Source organism: Sciurus carolinensis, chromosome 18 (assembly GCF_902686445.1).
Source record: "Sciurus carolinensis chromosome 18, mSciCar1.2, whole genome shotgun sequence".
Taxonomy (NCBI): Eukaryota; Metazoa; Chordata; class Mammalia; order Rodentia; family Sciuridae; genus Sciurus; species Sciurus carolinensis.
Window position 1 is genome coordinate 38661005 of NC_062230.1, and position 17491 is coordinate 38678495.

Genomic DNA, 17491 nt, shown 5'->3' on the forward strand with positions numbered 1-17491 from the left:
CATCCTCAGCTCATACAGATAGGCAGCAAGCCAGATTTAGCCTCTGGGCTGTGGTTTGCTGGCCCCTGATTAGTCACCAAGTTTGGCTCCATTCTTGGGGACGTGCATATCCTTTTATGTTCTCTGTTGGGAGTGGGTTGGAGAGAGAGGGCCAACCCCACTCCCTGCAGAGCCCTGGTGTACATGTGGGAGTGTCCACCTGGACTGGGACCTCTGGTGGAACTTGTCCTCTGGCCTTTTCTGCCCCCTGGTTCTTTGCCCACGGTAGCCAAGGCTATGTAGCATCTTGCCACTGGGCTCTGCCTCCCTGTGACTAATGTGGATTTCTGCCACTGCCACCTGACCTTGTCCTTTTTTTCTCAGAAACCATCCATGTTTGATGTGAGCAGGGAGCTGGGCTCCAGTGTGGCGCTGTACAGTCGTAAAGTCCTCATCCAGACCAAGGCTGCAGACATCCTACCCAAGTGGCTGCGCTTCATTCGAGGTACAGTGGCCTGCCACCTGTGCTGGATTGTGGCCCTGAGTCTTCGAGTAGCTTGCCGTTTGGCCTTGCATTGCTCACTGTTTGCAAAATGTGTTGCTGGTCTGGCTCTCAGGTCAGCTTTCCTAAGCCTGGTCATTGTGGCTGGGGAGAATAGCTCGGAGGTTCTCGAACTGTTTCCAGCCTCAAAATTAGTTGTGACTGATTTGAGTAAAAGGACTAGAGGAGATTGGGTTGAGTTCTCTCAGTGATTAGAAATATCACATGAGTTTCAGATTCATGCGTGAATCTGAACTTGAGATCGTAGTTGAGTAAAGAATTCAGTGTTTAGATCTTTGTATCATTGAGCACAAAGGTGCCTACTGTCCCTGACATAGCTAGGATTTTTTTCACTTTTATGTATTTTTTTTTTTTTTAAACAGGGTATTGAACCCAGGGTTGCTTTACCATTGAGCCACATCCCCAGCCTTTTTTTACATTTCATTTAGAGTCAGGGTCTTGCTGAGTGCTGAGGCTCACTTTGAACTCACGATCCTCGTGCCTCATCCTCCCCAGTCACTGAGATTGCAGGCATGCACCACTGCGCCTGGTGTAGCTAGAATTTTTAAGGTTGAACCCCTGATGTATTTTGAGTCCCAGGGCCTCTGAGGCTATAGGCACCACCCCTCGCCCAGGCTAGGCCTGCTCTCAGATATGTCTTGTCCCCAGACTGTCTGTAGCCCCCTGTCTTCCTTGCCCCTCTCTCACCACCTGTGGCTCACATAAGGCAAAGGGCCAGTTAAGAGGATGGGGCTCTTGGGTAGTGGTTGAGGAGCCATAGGTGCAGGGAGGCTCTGACCTGCCCTGTTCCTTGCAGGTGTGGTGGACAGTGAGGACATCCCTCTGAACCTCAGCCGGGAACTCCTGCAGGAGAGTGCACTCATCCGGTGAGCCTAGGGCACAGGGCAGTGCGGGCTTCCTGTTGAGAATCAGGTGCTCCAGCTTGGCTATGCCTCACAGGCCTGAGCGTGGCTTACGGGAACAGGAGCAGCATAAAGAGCAGAAAACTGGGCCTGGCCTACTCCTGAGCCACTCAGTCTGTGGTCTGCAAGAGTTTGGGACTAGCTGGTCATCACCAAGGAGTCTAGATAGGACAGGGGCTGCAGGGCCAGCTGGGGTGCCCAGCTGCACGGGGACAAGGCTCTTGGCAGTGGCCTGCAGCAGGCCAAACCCTGTGCGGAGGTGGAACTTGGGCACAGGATTCACCATCAGCATCTTTGCCCACTCTGGTTCCAGGCTCTCCAGATAGTCTCTTCAAACTGTATTCACTGGCTTTTTTTTTTTTCCCCTAGTGAAAGTAATGTTTGCTTTTAATGGCCATGTGTCTCACCTGTGGTCCTAACCTAGAGATGGCCAGAGTTGACATTTTAGGATTCAGGAGATAAGAGCAGGTTTTAGAGCTAGAGTGTGTACAAAAATCAGATCGGAGCCAGATGTGATGGAGCACACCTATAATCCTGGGTACTCAGGAGGGTGAGGCAGAAGGATCACAAGTCAAGACCAGCCCGGACAACTGAGTTGAAACCCTTTTTCAAAAAACAAAGAAAGGGGGAAGGGGGCGGAGGTGTGAAAGATGGTGGAATGAGACCAACATCATTACCCTATGTACATGTGTGATTACACGAATGGTATGAATCTACATTGTGTACAACCAGAGAAGCGAAAAGTTGTACCCCATTTATGTACAATGAATCAAAATGCAGTCTGTAAAAATAAAAGAAATTAAAAAAAATTCAATTGACAAATATAAATTGCATACAGCAAAAGAGAAAGAAAAAAGACTGAGGATGTAGTTAGTTCAGTGGTAAAGTGCCCTTAGGTTGAATCCCCAGTACCACCCAAAAAAAAAAAAAAAATTGGAAAAGAAATAGGTCCTTCAGAAGTCTCCAAGTTGCCCATAAACAACGAGAGCAGCAGCAGTGTGCTGCTGCACAAGCAGTGCTCTTCGTGGTCAAGAGGAGGTGCTTCCTGCGTGGAGTAGGGCAGCTCTCGCTGTGAGACACCTGCCTGGACTGCCTTGTATTTATACTATTTTTCTTATGTAGTAGTTTATTTTGGGTATTTTCTACCCAAAAAATTTGGGAGAAGCTCTTTTAATAACTGCATAATAGCATATCTCACAGATGTGTATTATTTATCCAGTCCCTTAGGGTAGAAAAGTTATTTTTCCTATTAAAAACAAACAGAAGGTATAATAAATGAAAAAAGGACCTCATTACCTTGTACCAGTCTGTGCCAGTGACGCGGGCCTTCTGACAGCTGTGGCCCTCTGCCACAGGGCAACACGCTTACTCGCTCTGGCAGGACGGTTTCCTCTGCTGGTGGCAGAGTGCGGAGTGAGCCTGCGGGCCCATTGGGGCTGGCATGCTGTGCTCCCGTTAATGGGAAGGGTTGGGGGCTCCCACTTGTGGCCCATCCCTACCACTCAGCCCAGGGGACTGCAGTCAGGGGGATTCCAGGCACCAACCACGTCTTGGAGCTGGAGAGACCAGAGGCAACCCTAGAACCAGGAAGCTCTGGTGAAGCAACCCCAAGCTGACCATAGCAGAACTGTGCTGAGTCCTGGTCACACAGCCCCTTGGAGCCTGTGTCACAGAGGAGTCATGCTCGTCAGTGAACAAACCTGCGTGCTCTGACTGCCGTGGCCCTGGGTCTGCCCCAGCTGCGGAGGGGAAGTCTGGCCCCATCACTGCTCGTGGTTGTCAGGTTGCCAGTCTGACAGCTCATCTCAATTTCAAGAGTGTGTTAAGGAGAAGTTTTGGAGAGGTTCCAAATTCTATAAAAAACCTTTCCTCCTCTGGTCTTCAGGCAAGCTTTCTTTCCCCGCCGCTCTTCCTTCAGATACCGTAGGGTCCTGTGTGGCTGCAGTACAGCCTCAGGACCAGGACTGTGTTGCCGTCTCACTGCCACCGTCCATCCTCAGGCCAGACCAGGTCGCACTGCTCTCCTGCTGAATGTGAGCCCCTGGGCTTTCCTGACTTTCCTGTCCAGGATACTGTTGGGGAGGAGGTCTGTCATTCTGTGAAACAACCCTGTGTTTGCAACAAGGCTCAGTGAAAGAACACAAGGGGCCAGTCCTGCCAGGTGGGGCATGGTTCCAACTTGTCCTGTGCCTGTGAGGGTCACGGTGACACTTGGCTGAGGGTTATCTGCGGGTGTATCCACATGGTACCTCTTGAATATCAGCTCAGGAGATTTGAAGCAGTAAACATACCATCTTCATACATAAATGTCATAATGTTCATAATTTATGACCTGATTTTCCATTTTCATCAAAGGGTAATAATAATCTGTTTCTTCTTGTCTTGGACATCAGTTCACACTCCCGCCTGCAGGGGGCAGCATGCTCTGCTTGGGCCTCCAGGGCACCCCTCTGCTCAGTACCAAAGGCCCAGTGGTGCTGCTATTCTCGAATCTTTGTGGGCGGACTGGCCATTTCTTTGAACCCTTCACAGAAGCTGTCATTCATGGCGAGTGAATTCTATTCCCAGGAAGCTCCGGGACGTGTTACAGCAGAGGCTGATCAAGTTCTTCGTTGAGCAGAGCAAAAGGGATGCTGAGAAGTATGCGAAGTTCTTTGAAGATTATGGCTTGTTCATGAGGGAGGGCATCGTGACCACCGCAGAGCAGGAGGTCAAGGTAAGGCCAGCTCTCCAGGCCTTCCTCTGGTCTGCCTCAGCACTGGGGCTGAGGAGGAAGGTGGAGGCCTCTGGACACAGCAGTGGGGCCCCCAGCACCTGGCCACTGCTTCAGGGTCAGTGCACTGAATCCTGGACTCCAGGCCTCTGCCAGTAGAGCAGCAGGCTAAGCATGTGGTACATGCACGCCCTGCCCTGGCTCACAGGCCCTGCGCTCTCCGCTTGAGGGCTGAGCCTCTTCTTCCTGAGGTCCCAGCCCCTGAGGTGGCAGGAAGAGGGGTGCACTCTCTCAGAGCAGTTTAGGGGTTCAGGCAAGCCGAGGGGTCTGGTGTTAACAAGGGGTTTTCCTTGGGTGTCAGTGGAAGCCCCTCAGCACTGCTGTTGTTCATTGAGATATTGGCACCTTAAACCTTTTATTGTCACCCTCTTAAAATGCACAGGTCAGTGGCACAGCACAGCCACAGCACTGTGCTAGCCCTAGCACTCTCTGTTCCCAGAATGTGCTTGTCCTCGCCCGCAGGAGCCTCCCGGTGAACATCCCAGTGCTGGCTGTGACTGGTGCCCTCCTGCCAGCCACGGAGGGAGGCTGAACACAGGTGTGGCCAAGGTGGCTCGCCCTGACGCTCCATCCTAGCAGCAGACTCCGCTGCCCTGGGCACAGGGCTGCCCAGCTTGCCATTCAGCATCCGTTCCCGCTGGTCTGACCTTTACTTGATAGACCTGGTAGCCTTGCCTTTCTCAAGTGCTTTGTGAGCCTGCAGCTGTGCATACCAGGAAGGACCCCATGCCTGCCATGAGCAGGACCATATTGTGGCCACTCCAGGGCAGCTCCTGCTCTTCTTCTTTCCCTCCATTTGTCTGCTTCTGTCCACCTTGAGTCCAGGCTTGATACTTGCATTTGGACTTGTCCCTAGGTGTCCTCTGCTTCCTTTCCCTGGATTCCCACACTCCTTGTCACCCCTCTGCCACAACTCTCAGGTGACAGCAGCTTGGATAAGGCAGCGTTTGGGCTGGGGGGACCAGGGACCAGTCTCCCAACTTGCTGCTGCTCCTTGTCCTTCACGTGCAGTCCACATGGATCCTAACTGTCACATCTGTTTTTTTTGGGTTTTTTTTTTTTTTTTTTTGTGGTGCTTGGGATTTGAACCCAGGGCCTTGTGCTTGCAAGGCAAGCACTGTACCAGCTTATCTACATCCCCAACTCTAACTGGCACATATGCATGTAGCCCTCCTCCTAGGTCTTTCTCCAAGGCCCACTCTGGCCAGAACTGGTCACGTGCCACCCTTGGCAGTGAGGGAGGCTGGGAAATGTGGACTTCACATCCAGGTCCAAATGCCCACAGAGACAGGAACTATCACTGAGTACAGAGGGAAGCTGCTGGAACCAGGAGCAGGGTCTTTGTGGATGGGTTCTGGACACCCCTGGACCATACATGGTAGAAAGTACTTCCCAGGTCCCTGTCCCTCTTCAGGTGGGGGCACATGGGCAGAGTGAGGCCTGTGGCCTACAGGGTGGAGCTGCTCAGAGCTAGACCTGGAGCAGACAGTGACTTGCCTGTGTCTGTCCACAGGAGGACATCGCCAAGCTGCTGCGCTATGAGTCTTCAGCACTGCCTGCTGGGCAGCTGACCAGTCTGTCGGACTATGCCAGCCGCATGCAGGCTGGCACCCGCAACATCTACTACCTGTGTGCCCCCAACCGGCACCTGGCAGAGCACTCGCCCTACTACGAGGCTATGAAGCAGAAGCACATGGAGGTGGGCGAGCAGTGGGGCTGCTCTGGGGCCACCGTCCTAGCCTGGCTCCCTTGCAGGGTCTGAGCCGAGTGGAGGTCTCAAACATCCCAGCCCAGTGTGCCCACGGCCAGGAGGCCAGGTGGTGCGCCCGCCACCCCATCCCAGGGCAGCCAGGGCCTTCCCGGGCAGACCTGCTCCTGCCCTGTGGCATGTTCTCGCAGCAGGTGGCTGGGGACCTCGTGCATGAGGGGAGGGTTTCTGCTGCAAGGACGGCCAGAGCCTCCCTCTTCCCTCTGGTGAACCATTACTCAGGTCTGGGGAAAGCCTGATGGAGGTGCTGAGAGGCGGTGTCCCCTCTTCTGTCTCATGTCCACCGAGGTTCTGTGACGTCTGCAGGTCCTCTTCTGTTATGAGCAGTTTGATGAGCTCACCTTGCTGCACCTTCGAGAGTTTGACAAGAAGAAGCTGATCTCGGTGGAGACGGACATTGTGGTCGATCACTACAAGGAGGAAAAGTTTGAGGACATGTCACCAGGTGGGCTTGCTCTCCTCTCCAGGGCACAGGGCCAACACGGGTTGTGGCCTCAGTAGCAGACAAAACCAAGTGGCCTGGGACGATGCTTGGCCTGCAGGGCTTCTCCTGACCTGTCTGTGGATTTACCTGGGATGTTCTTTTTCAGTTGGGTTTAGGGAAAGAAGCTGCTTGGTAACATCTTAATAATTCATGGAAAATGTTGAGGTCTCAGGGCCTCTGGTGCTCCTTCCATGGTGGCTCCGACAGTTGACCAAGCATCCCAAGAGAGTCAGATTTGGGCTTTTTTCTCCCTTCAACCCAGGGCCTCACACATGCTAGGCAAGTGGTCTACCACTGAGCCACATCCACAGCTGTTTTTGCCTTTTCTTTTGAGACTGGGTTTTGCTAAGTTGCCCAGGCTGACCTTGAAGTTGAGCTCCTCCTGCCCCAGTCTTCCATGCGACTGGGATCACAAGCTGCACCATTGCTAGTGTAGGATTGTTTTGTTTGAAGCCCTCAGGCCTTACCTGGAGGGCTGGGTATGGCCCGGTGGGGGAGTGCTTGATGGGCACATGCGAGGCCCTAGGATCAATCCCCAGGCCTGCCCCGCTGCCACCACCAAAAAATAAAATCACAGGAAACTCAGGCCATCGAAGTGCCTCCTGAGGTTTTCACTGCAGATGACATGGGTCTTCTGGAGCACCAGGCAGTGGGCAGGAGGTGAGGGGAGAGCCCATGGAAGGAGCGGGCTGTGGACAGTGGCTCGCTCATGCCATCTTGCACAGCCAGCGACCGCCTTTCCGAGAAGGAGACGGAGGAGCTGTTGGCCTGGATGAGGAACGCGCTGGGGTCTCGAGTTGCCAATGTGAAGGTGAGGCCTTCCCGGGCATGTCGCCTTCCCTGTGGCCCCTGCAGCGTGAGGCAGAGGTCTTGGGAACTGAGGAAGTAGCAGGAGCAGCCAGGTCCCCAGCAGGTGCCTCAGGGCCAGCCTGTTCTGGACCCTACAGAGGTTGCAGTGGCTAAAGTGGGGATTCCAAGGAAGGGATGTGCCACCCCAGCCCGAGGGGAGCTCATGCTCCCAGTTGGGGTCTTAGTGGGGTTCTGGTGGGATAAGAGCAAGCAAGAGGCAGGTCCAGGAGGCGGTAAGCTGAGGGGTGGCCCTGGGTAGAAGAGAAGTGACCTCTGCAGAACATGGGGAGCCATCCCGTGCAGACAGGGTCACGTGGTGGCACCTGCTCCTGTGGTGCATGCTGCATCCCTGCTTCACAAATGCCAGGCCCTTAAGCCCTGGGCAGCTACTGTCCCGTCTGTGGTGAGGAACTCTGATCACAGCTGGGCCTGAGAAGGCAGGGTCTGAATCAGAGCTCAGATCCTTGTTCCCCAGTGGCCAGGCTGGCGGGCAGGAGGGTTCTTGGCCTGAGTCAGGAAGCCAGGGTCCCAGCCACTCAAGACACTGGCAGTGAGTGGCTTGCTGGGAGGGTGTCTTCTCATGATGGGAGGAGGGAGAGCAGGGCCGCAGGACAGGGCAGAGACGAACCTGCCCTGGGGCGGGGCCAGAGGTCAGTGTTGGGCCCTCAGAGATGGTGATGGACTGAACAGGCCCTGTGTACAACTGAGGTGTGAACAGCACCAGGCAAGACGGACCTCCGTCACGCAGATACTAGGGACTGGTGCTTCAGGGAGGAGGCATGGGCCTCTGCCTTCACATGGTCCCCTCCTTGGTGGACAGTGGGGAGGGGAATGGTTTTGGGCTGTGAGAGGCTGTCCCTGAGACCCCGTCTTCTATCCACTCTGTCAGGGAGCTTCACCCCTGCTTTAGACCCTGCCAGGCGTGGCCCCTTTACCTCTGAGTCCCCCTCAGCTCCACCCCGGCCTTGCTTGCAGGTGACCCTCCGCCTGGACACCCACCCTGCCATGGTGACAGTGCTAGAGATGGGGGCTGCACGGCACTTCCTGCGCATGCAACAGCTGGCCAAGACACAAGAAGAGCGTGCGCAACTCCTACAGCCCACACTGGAAGTCAATCCCAGGTGCCGCCCAGGCGCCTTTCTGACCTGCTGAGGGTTTTGTTTTTGTTTTTGTTTTTCAGTTCCAGGGAGTGAACTCAGGGGCACTCAATCACTGAGCCACTTCCCCAGTCCTGTTTTGTATTTTATTTAGAGACAGAGTCTCACTGAGTTGCTTAGCACCTCACTTTTGGTGAGGCTGGCTTTGAACTCATAATCCTCCTGCTTCAGCTCCCAAGCTGCTGGGATTACAAGCATGTGCCACCATGCTCAGCTTGCTGAGGGGTTTTTACTGTACGTGGCCATGCATTCTTCTCAAGGCATAGGAAAGTACACAAAGCTTTTGTGCAGTTGGACAGCTGTTTATAAGGAGATGATGTGTGTTGCTGTGACAAAATACCTGAAATAACTTAAAAGGAGGAAAGGTTTATTTTGGCTCACAATTTCAGAGATTTTAGCCATCTTCATTTGGCTTGGTCACTTTGTACCTGTAGCAAGACAGAACATGGCAGGAGCGCACGGTAAAATAAAGCTGGTCCTCTCATGGCAGCAGGAAGTAAAGAGAGAAGAGGGACCAGAGTCCCATTGTCCTTTTCAAGGGCACTTACCCAATGACCTAACTTCCTTCCACAGGGTCCCAGCTCCTAATGGTTCCACCACCTTCCAGGGGTGCCACAGATTGGGGGCCCAGCCTTTAACATATGAGACTTAAGGGGTCATTTAAGATCCAGACCATAACAGGACCCATGTCATTAAACTGTATTCAGGGCTGGGGTCGTGGTCAGTGGTAGAGTGGCATGTGTGAGGCCCTGAGTTCGATTCTCAGCACCACATATAAAAAGGTCCATCAAAAATCTAAAAACACAAACAAAAAACCCACAAAACTGTATTCAGTAAGATTTAAACAAACTGAACCCTGCCGGACCCTCAGGTGCCGTCCCAGGGTTCTCCCCGCTAGCATTGTCCCTCACAGGGCAGCTGTGTCTCAAGACTGCCATGGCCTCACTTTGCCCTGTGCCTGAGCAGTCTGCACCCCTTACAGCAGACTGGTTGGCCCATTTTGAACGCAGGGGACTGGGTCCCGGCATAGGTGCTTCTCCTTCCCCTGCCTTTTTCTTTGGACATTGTTGGGGGTTGGACCTAGGTCAGCATGGTGAGTGCCCTACCTCCGAGCCACACTGTAGCCTGTAACTATTTTGAGACAGGGCCTTAATAAGTCGCCCAGCCTGGCCTTGAACTGAGTTCCTGATTATGGGTGTGCCACTGTGCCTGGCACGGATCTTCTCTTTGAAGTCCTCCTGCAGCATCTGAGGGGCGGTCTGTGTTCCAGGGGCTCTGAGGGTAGTTTCCACAGGTGACACCGGGTACCAGTCCTCCTCAGCACCTACCGTTCCTTCTAGGCTGGGCGGCTCTGGCCTTTCAGCTGGCTCTGTGGCTGAATCGTCCTGGGAGGTCTGATTTTTGTCTATTCTGTGGGACCGCCGTCACTCCGCCCACCTGCTGCGCACACCTGTCCTGGCCCAGGGCATGGGGTGTCAGGTGTCCACACACACATTTTTCTGCCTGTCCCTTTGCCACTTCCACAGGGTCCTGGGCACTCATCTTTCCCAGGCCTCCAGGCCCAGCAGCCAGTTCTGCCCCCTGCTTTCCTCGAGCAGAGCTTGACTGCTCCAGCCGCTGCTCCTGTGTAGGTAGCCTGACCGGAGCCACGCCCTTGCATACCGTCAAGCTCCAGTGGTTTTGATGGAGGTTGTCTTAACTCCCTACATCAATTTTTGGAAGAACTGACGTCTTTCTGTTGATGGAAATGGTATTTTTCTCCATTTACTTAGGTCTTAAGAACCTTTCAGCTATTTAGGTTCTCTGTGCCTTTAGTTTGTTGTCGTTGGGTTGTTTTATTTTGCACTGGGGATTGAACCCAGGGGTGCTTAGCCACTGAGCCACATCTCCAGCACTTTATGTTTTATTTAGAGACGGGGTCTCACTGAGTTGCTTAGGGCTTCACTAAGGTGCAGAGACACTTTGAACTCACAAACCTCCTGCCTCAGCCTCCAGAGCCACAGGGATTATAGGTTTGTGCCACTGTACCTGGCATGTTCCTATAGTTTTTATAATTGATGTCTTTTTTTTCCTGAGATGGAATCTTCCTAAGTTGCCCAGGCTGACCTTGAACTTCAGAGTACTCCCGTGTCAGCCTCCTGATCTCTAGGGATGCAGGTGTGCTCCAGGCCTGGCCCTAGCATCGTGTGTGCGTGCACTCCTGAGGACTGATCCAGGGCGCTCTACCGCTGAGCAGCAGCCCCAGCCCTTCTTATCTTGTATTTTGAGATGGGGTCTCACTGAGTTACTGAAGCTGCCCTAGAACTTGCGATCTTCCTGCTTCCATCCCCCGAGTTGGGATTCCAGGTGTGCACCACCACATCCAGCTGGCTTCTGATGTGTCTTTTTGTTAAATGTTAAAATTTTTCATTTTCTGAAAATTTTTTTAAATCGGCAACTATCTTTTTAAATGAGATCACATAAACCAGTTACCAAAGATGTTAATAGCAAAAGGAAAGCCCTAATCCATGCCTCACCCCACCGTGCAGCCCATTGGTGAGTTCTTGTGTGGGTTTTCCTGTGGCACCAGTCGTAACTTTTTCATTTGTCACTTTATTATCATCTTTATTGTAAAATAGTGGGGTGGGGAGGTAGCTTTCCCAGTTCTGCCAGATCACCAGCATGGATGCTCTGGTCTGACTCTGGGCCCCAGCACTGGCTACAAAGGCAGGTGCTAGGCTAATTCATTCTGCCAGGAGACCAGTTTTGTTGGTGCTGTGTGGAGGTGGCCGAGGGCTTCACTTCTCCATTTTGCTTTTAAAGGCTGTGGCACACTCATGTGGTTCAGAATTGGAACCAACCAAGAATGACAGGGAAAATGTTCCCTCCTGGCCTTGTCCCCAGTGCAGCCATACGTGTGTCACGGGGCAGCACGGAGGTCCTTGCTCAGTGGTGTAACCAGGGAACCCTTGAGCTAGAGCCTCAGGAAAGCCGTCCTGTTTTTGGCTGTGGATGTATGTTGGGGTGCTGGCTGGAGATGGAGCTGCTGCTCTGGGGTCACCTGTGCAGCATGTCAGGGGCCTGCTCGGTGGAGTCATAGGTAAACTCCCATTTCTCCTGGACCCAAGTTTGATGGACGTTTCTTCTTATTAGGATAAACTCTGCATTATTTTACCTTTGAGGAAAAATGCTTTTATCATTCTTTTCTTTTTGGCTCCTGTGTTTGTATTTTGCTTCTGGGATTAAGCTTTTTATGATTTGTTCTTTCTATCTTTGATCCCAGTTAATTCTGGTCTAAGGAAGATGGTAGGAACTGGTCTTAGGTTTTCTGGCTGGCTAGTGAGCCCCACGCTGCAGGTCCACTGATCTGCCTTCCCTGACTGAGCCTTGCCCTGCACTTTAGCATATGCTCCTCCAGGGCCCTTCTTGGCTGCTTGTTCTTCTGTGAGGTTTAACAATCTATTAATAAATTTGTGGACTGTTTTGGAATGTTCTGGTAACCCCCCCGAGGGGTCAGCAGGTAGAGGCCCTGTGGGGGGACAGAGCCCAGCCTGAGCTGATTTTCCCTCTGGCTCTCATACTGCAGGCACATGCTGATCAGGAAGCTCAGCCAACTGAGAGAGCCGGAGCCTGAGCTGGCGCAGCTGCTGGTCGACCAGGTGAGAGGAGCAGGGCTCAGCCCAGGACGGCCCCGCCCACCTTGGCGTTGGGAGGGCTCTCCTCTTTGCCTTTTGGGTCCCCTGCCCCATAACATCTCCAACCTTGCCTTTCAGATCTATGACAACGCCATGATAGCAGCAGGGCTGGTGGACGACCCCAGGCCTATGGTTGGCCGCCTCAATGACCTTCTCATCAAGGCCCTGGAGAGACGCTGATGACCTGGTCCTCTCAGGTGGCAAAGGAGATATGTGCCTGGGAAGTGTCCCCGAGGCAGAGAGAGTAAGGACAGGAGACCACCACCTCCTTGAGTTTTATTTACCTCCATTAAAGTATTCCTTAACCCACATTTGGACTCTGTCCAGGCTTCAGGATGGTCGAGTGAGGTCGCCCCCTTGGCTGGGAGCTGCAGGGTCTGTACCTGCACAGCCATGCTGCTCACTGAGGTCAGGCTCTCCTCAGCGTCACCTCCACTGGGTAGTGGTCACTGATGGCCTCAGCCTGTGGGAGATGTGCAGGGTGTCAGGCCTTTCCTGGAGGAAGAGCCTCTACCCACCCTGAGCTGGCAGGATGCACACTTACGAGCTGCTCACTCAGGCCAAATGCCTCCTGGAAGTCAAAAGGAGCAGCCGAGGCGGGGACAATGGCAGCTTGGAGCAGAGCTCCCGAGACCACAATCCTGTGAGACACAGGACAGCGGGTGAGGGCTGGGCTTCAGAGGCTTGGTGGTGCATTCTAAGGCTGGATGCCCATGGTAGGTCCTGCCCACCTGTCGTAGGCACAGTGTGTGGATGTGACTGTGGTGTCCGCCGTGTCGGGAATCAGCCACTGGAAGGCCGGGTCTGTACGCAGACGGATGGAGGACCACTGGGAGGGGGTTACGTAGCTGCAGCCAGCGTTGAAGTCGCCCATCAACATGACATCCTGCCAGGAAACACCTGCCTGTTGGCCCAGGAACAGACAGGGCCACTAGAGCCCACTGCCCACAGGACGGTCTCACCTCCAGGCCCCACTTCTGCTGGACATCCAGGTAGACATCATAGAGCGCATCAATCTCAGTCACTGCGTCTGTTGGGGCAGCGTGCAGGGGCACGATGGCAAACTCCCTGACGTCTGAGGAGACAGACATGCTGAGCACGTGCTGTTGGGATAAAGGACACCACGGTGCCCCAGGGGGTGGACCTTTTCCTATGTGATGTGAACAGTAAGGTCCTAGGGGACGGCTCTGCCACCGACTGTGAGCACAGCTGGGTAAGGCTGAGGCTCGGCAACACTCACGTGTGAACGGGGAGAAGAACTTGACAATGGCTGGCTCTCGGCTGAAGGTGTCATTCCCGCAGGGCTCACAGCCATCGTCGTAGTAGTAGCTGTCCAACACGGACACCTGGTCAGGCCTGCGGGAGGGCCAGGCAAGAAGTGACCCTGGGGCTGGTGAGCCTGGCCGCTCCTTCACGTCATCCCACTGCACCTGCTCCACCGGCCCCGTGGGCCTGGGCAGCAGGAGGAGCCGGGTCTGCGCTCCAGCACCGTGCAGGCTCACCCGGCCAGGAAGTGCACCTAGGAGCAGCCAGTCCCCGGCTCACCCGCGACTGCAGGCGGAGGGTGGTCTGACTGCTCGGTTTCATTGGGTTCTTGTCCCTCCCACTTTCCTAGGCTCCTCCCTAGAGTCCTACTGGACTCTAGACCACCCCTCAGCCTGCAGCAATGTGCTGAGGTACGACATGGGGTCCTCCTCACGTGCTGGTGGTCACAGGTGGCATTGGCCCCAGGTTTTACCTGTAGAGGAAGAGGTACTGTTCCTTATAGCTGTTGCGTCCCAGGGGCTTACTGACCACGTAGTGATAGTTGTCGGGTGCATTCCTGAGGGCAGGAAACAAAGGTCCTTCAGGGCCAGCAGCAGGGCTCCTGTGCCTACTGTCCCCTGAAGTGGTCCCTTCTCCCAGAAGCCCGCCACTGTCACCCACCAGTTGAGTTCATCCAGCAGTTTCCCCACCGCTGTCAGATAGGTGTCTCTGACCTCCTGGACAAGAGCAATGTCGTAGCGACTCAGGATCTGGGGGACAGAGCCACATGGGGGCTAAGCAAGAGCTGGGTGGAGACTCCAGCCCTTGCCTGCCTGGAGCATTGGGTCCTGACCATGTCAAAGGCCACAGCCACAGCTGCTGCTGCTCCTTGGGACAGTGTCCATGGCATAGTACGCCCAGGCTTCACTTCTGCCTGGCCCTGGGGCTCTCCATGCCCCATGTGCAGTCTGTGGTCCCACAGAGCTGCCCTGCCCAGACCACCAGCCCTGCATTCAAGGGGCTTGTGACACCTCCCCAAGGTCTGCCCTCAGGGACAGGCCACCTAGACTTACCCGCACAATGTAGCTGGAGAGGGTGTCATTGGACATCTTGGTGTCTCCAAAACTTCGGATGTTGAAGGCTGCAATTCTCAAAGCCATGACCATGTGCAGCAGGCTGGCCAGGGCGAGCAGCACTATCAGTGGCCTTGAAACCCTCATCCTGGGAGGACAAAGGTTGCGGGGACACCAACGGTGAAATATGGCCTGGCATCCTCACCCCAGCCTCCTGAGTCAGCTTGGCAGAAGCTAGTGGAGCCCAAGGTCAAGGACATCCTGTCCTCATGGCTGTGCCAGAGCACAGCCTGGGGGACCCTCCGACCTTTCCCCACATATCCAGGGGGTAAGCACTCAGTGCCTTGAGTCCCGGGGTTTCCTCCTCGCCCACCAGGGAACGTGCCGTCTTGAGCCCCTGGAGCCTGCGCTGCCAGGCAAACCCTGCTGTTGGTGGGACACAGCTGAGCCTGCCCCCCCCTGCTCAGAGACTGGCCGGTCACCCAGGACTCCACAGATGACCAGGCCTGGCACTCACCCAAGGTGACTTCTGGAGAGATGATGGAAATTCTAAGAATCTGGAATATTCTTTGATGATGCTTCACTCCTTTTGCTGCTTTAAGAAAAAAAAGTTTTCAAAGGAAGGTCTTGGGAAAGGAGGTCTCGCAGAGCTCAGTCCCTGTGCAGGCACTGCTGGTCCCGCCCAGGGTTTTAAGGGTTCAGGCAGCCGAGACCGCCCCCAGGGCATGCGCGCCCTGCACTGAGCATAACAATGACACTGCTTATGTGGCCCTTGACGGACGGCTCCATACCAGTGTGAAAACAGCACCTGATAATTGTGTTTGTACTTGGCACTTGGCTATAAAGTGTCTAGTGAACACGCTTTTCCTGTCCTTTGCCCGTCCAGTATCTTCCCCAGGGATGGGCATGGTGTATGCTGGAGGGTGGGGCTGCACTCATCCACCTGCCTACCTCCGACCTGGGGGCCTGGAGGTCACCTTGAAGCCCAAGGCCAAAGCCAGAAACACAGCTGCATGTTGCGACGGAGCCCACAGTGGCCAGACCTCTGGTGCAGGACCTTCACAGCACCCCAGTTCCCACCTTCCCAGTTCAGCAGTCTTGACACTCGGGCAGCTGAGCAAGCAGCAGGGGCTGTGGATGGCGGTGCAGGGCCAGGCAGTAGGGAGCCTTATGAGGTGAATTAGGAGCTGTTTAGGCCTCAAGGACCTTCAATGACCAGGTCACAGGGCCAGTCCAGTCATTTCAGAATCTTTGACCTTCCCACGGCCTTCATGCCCTGAGGCTACTGAAACAAATCATCAATTTAGTGACTTAAAACACTAAAATTGATCCTCTCACAATTCTGGAGGCCAGAGGCTCAGAACCCAGTTGTCAGTAGGGCCACACATGTCACTCTAGGGAACGACCTTCCTCCCAGCAATCCCTGGCTCTGTGCTGCCTCCATTGTCATGTGACCCAACAGTTCTCCCTCTTGAAAGATGACAGTGGTTGCATTTGGGGCCCTCCCAGGTTAGCTGGACAATGTCCCCACTTCACCATCCTTAGTCTCATCTGTGAAGTCCTCTTGCCATATAAACTTGAGTTCCAGGGATTAGGACATGGGTATTTTTTAGGTAACATATTCAGATGGTCCATCTAAGGGGGTTCTGTCCCACATGGGAAGAGCTTTTGGGTCCCCAAGGACAGCACTGCTGTGTGGGAGGCCTTGGTCTCCTTGAGGAGGAAGGGCCTGACCGAAATTTAGGGAGGACCAAGGCTCGAGAACCTTGGAGTGGGTGGGGGGCTGTGGGAGATCAGGGAACAGGGTGGCCTCAAGAGCAGGAGTCAGTAGGGGTTGGTCACAAACCAAGGGCAAGCCCAGCGAGGATTAACAGGGTAAAGCTGACCTTTGAGGACTTGAAGAGCACTGAGAGCCGCCTCTGGCCATCAGCACGAGGTTCAAAGACTCACCGAACTTTGTCATGGCACCTGGAAGATGGAGTCACCAGCTGTTGCTCCATGTACCAGAAGCCCTGTCGGACTTCTTCAGAGATCTGGTTGCTGGTTCTTCCCTGTTTTCATTCCCTGAGGGCAGCCACTATGCTCCACAGAGGTGACCTGGTCCAGCTTCCGAGTGGACGTGGGGCACTGGCCCAGTGAGTCAGGGGTCTGGCTCCTGTTTACAGCACACTGGACCAGGGAGCCTGGCAGCCTCTCATCCCTTCCCTACTCTTGGGTGCTCCCAGGCACCGTCCCCACCCTCCTCCTCTGACCCCCCAAGCAAGAAGGTTGGGACTCAGGCAGTGTACAGACGGCTGAGCCTGGACACCTGACGCCTGCAGCAGCCTTGGAGCAGGGCTCCTGTGAGCCCGCCGTGAACCACTGTCCTCACCATCCCAAGGGGAGCACCACTGCCGTCCTGAGGTTCAAGTACCAGTGGACACAGCACATTCCACAGACTCACTGCAGCTCTTTTAAAAAGTCCCCGTCTCCCTGGGGACAGAGCCCTTGTGCTGTACCACCATTGCTCTTACCTTTCCCTCCTGGGCACTTCGATCTGTGTCAGTCTGTGGTTGCTGTGTAACAAGCTGCCCCCAAAACCAGGCACATGACAGTTCTTGCAGGTAATCTCAGCAACCTAGGAGACTGAGGCAAATTCAAGGGCAGCCCGAACAATTTATGAGACCCCCCCATCTCAAATTTTTTAAAAAGGGGTTGGGGATGTAGGTCAGTGGCAGGGTGCCCCAGTATCGAGGGAGGAAAAACAAGTCTCAGTGCACATAGCACGCATTTCCTTTCCTGTGTGCAGATCTGCAGACCAGCCAGGGCGGCCCTGCTGCTGCTGGGCTGGAAGGTGCCGAGGGGCAAGCAGGGTGCCTGACACCCTTGAGGCCTAGGCTTGGACTCTGCGCTGTCCCTTTTGCCCACTCTCTTGGCCCTAGCAAGCCACCGGGCCAAGCCAAGGTGAGCAGAAAGGCCCCCACTTTGCCAAGGCAGAAGTGGGCGCCAGGGGAGGAAGAGGCATGGCTCTCCTGGCATTTCCAGT

At 54.5% G+C, this 17491-nt stretch overlaps 2 protein-coding genes across 2 annotated transcripts in view; one reads left to right on the forward strand and one right to left on the reverse strand.

Moving 5' to 3' along the window:
* Positions 1-12457, forward strand: part of Trap1 (TNF receptor associated protein 1) — a 37286-nt gene extending 24829 nt beyond the window's left edge. The window contains exons 10-18 of the mRNA XM_047533535.1: positions 364-484; positions 1338-1407; positions 4012-4159; positions 5730-5915; positions 6291-6429; positions 7194-7279; positions 8293-8438; positions 12040-12112; positions 12227-12457. Coding sequence (XP_047389491.1) covers positions 364-484; positions 1338-1407; positions 4012-4159; positions 5730-5915; positions 6291-6429; positions 7194-7279; positions 8293-8438; positions 12040-12112; positions 12227-12328 — 1071 coding nt within the window. The 3' untranslated portion in view covers positions 12329-12457. The remainder of the gene's footprint in view (positions 1-363; positions 485-1337; positions 1408-4011; positions 4160-5729; positions 5916-6290; positions 6430-7193; positions 7280-8292; positions 8439-12039; positions 12113-12226) is intronic.
* On the reverse strand, positions 12239-15358 carry Dnase1 (deoxyribonuclease 1). The gene is made up of 9 exons (XM_047533536.1): positions 14984-15358; positions 14467-14614; positions 14075-14163; positions 13887-13970; positions 13389-13504; positions 13111-13223; positions 12880-13034; positions 12693-12789; positions 12239-12611 (listed from the first exon to the last, which is right to left on the reverse strand). The coding sequence occupies exons 2-9, from the start codon at positions 14611-14613 to the stop codon at positions 12558-12560; spliced, it is 855 nt and encodes a 284-aa protein (XP_047389492.1). The 5' UTR covers position 14614; positions 14984-15358; the 3' UTR covers positions 12239-12557.
* Between the last annotated feature and the right edge of the window lie 2133 nt (positions 15359-17491).

Bases quoted from the DNA above. Each gene is read 5' to 3' on its own strand.
- Dnase1 (XM_047533536.1), bottom strand. From the start codon at position 14,613: ATGAGGGTTTCAAGGCCACTGATAGTGCTGCTCGCCCTGGCCAGCCTG. The intron at 14,164-14,466 runs GTAAGTCTAGGT...TCTGTCCCCCAG, and splicing joins TCTCCAGCTACATTGTGCGG to ATCCTGAGTCGCTACGACAT. The intron at 13,035-13,110 runs GTGAGACCGTCC...GTTTCCTGGCAG, and splicing joins AGCAGAAGTGGGGCCTGGAG to GATGTCATGTTGATGGGCGA.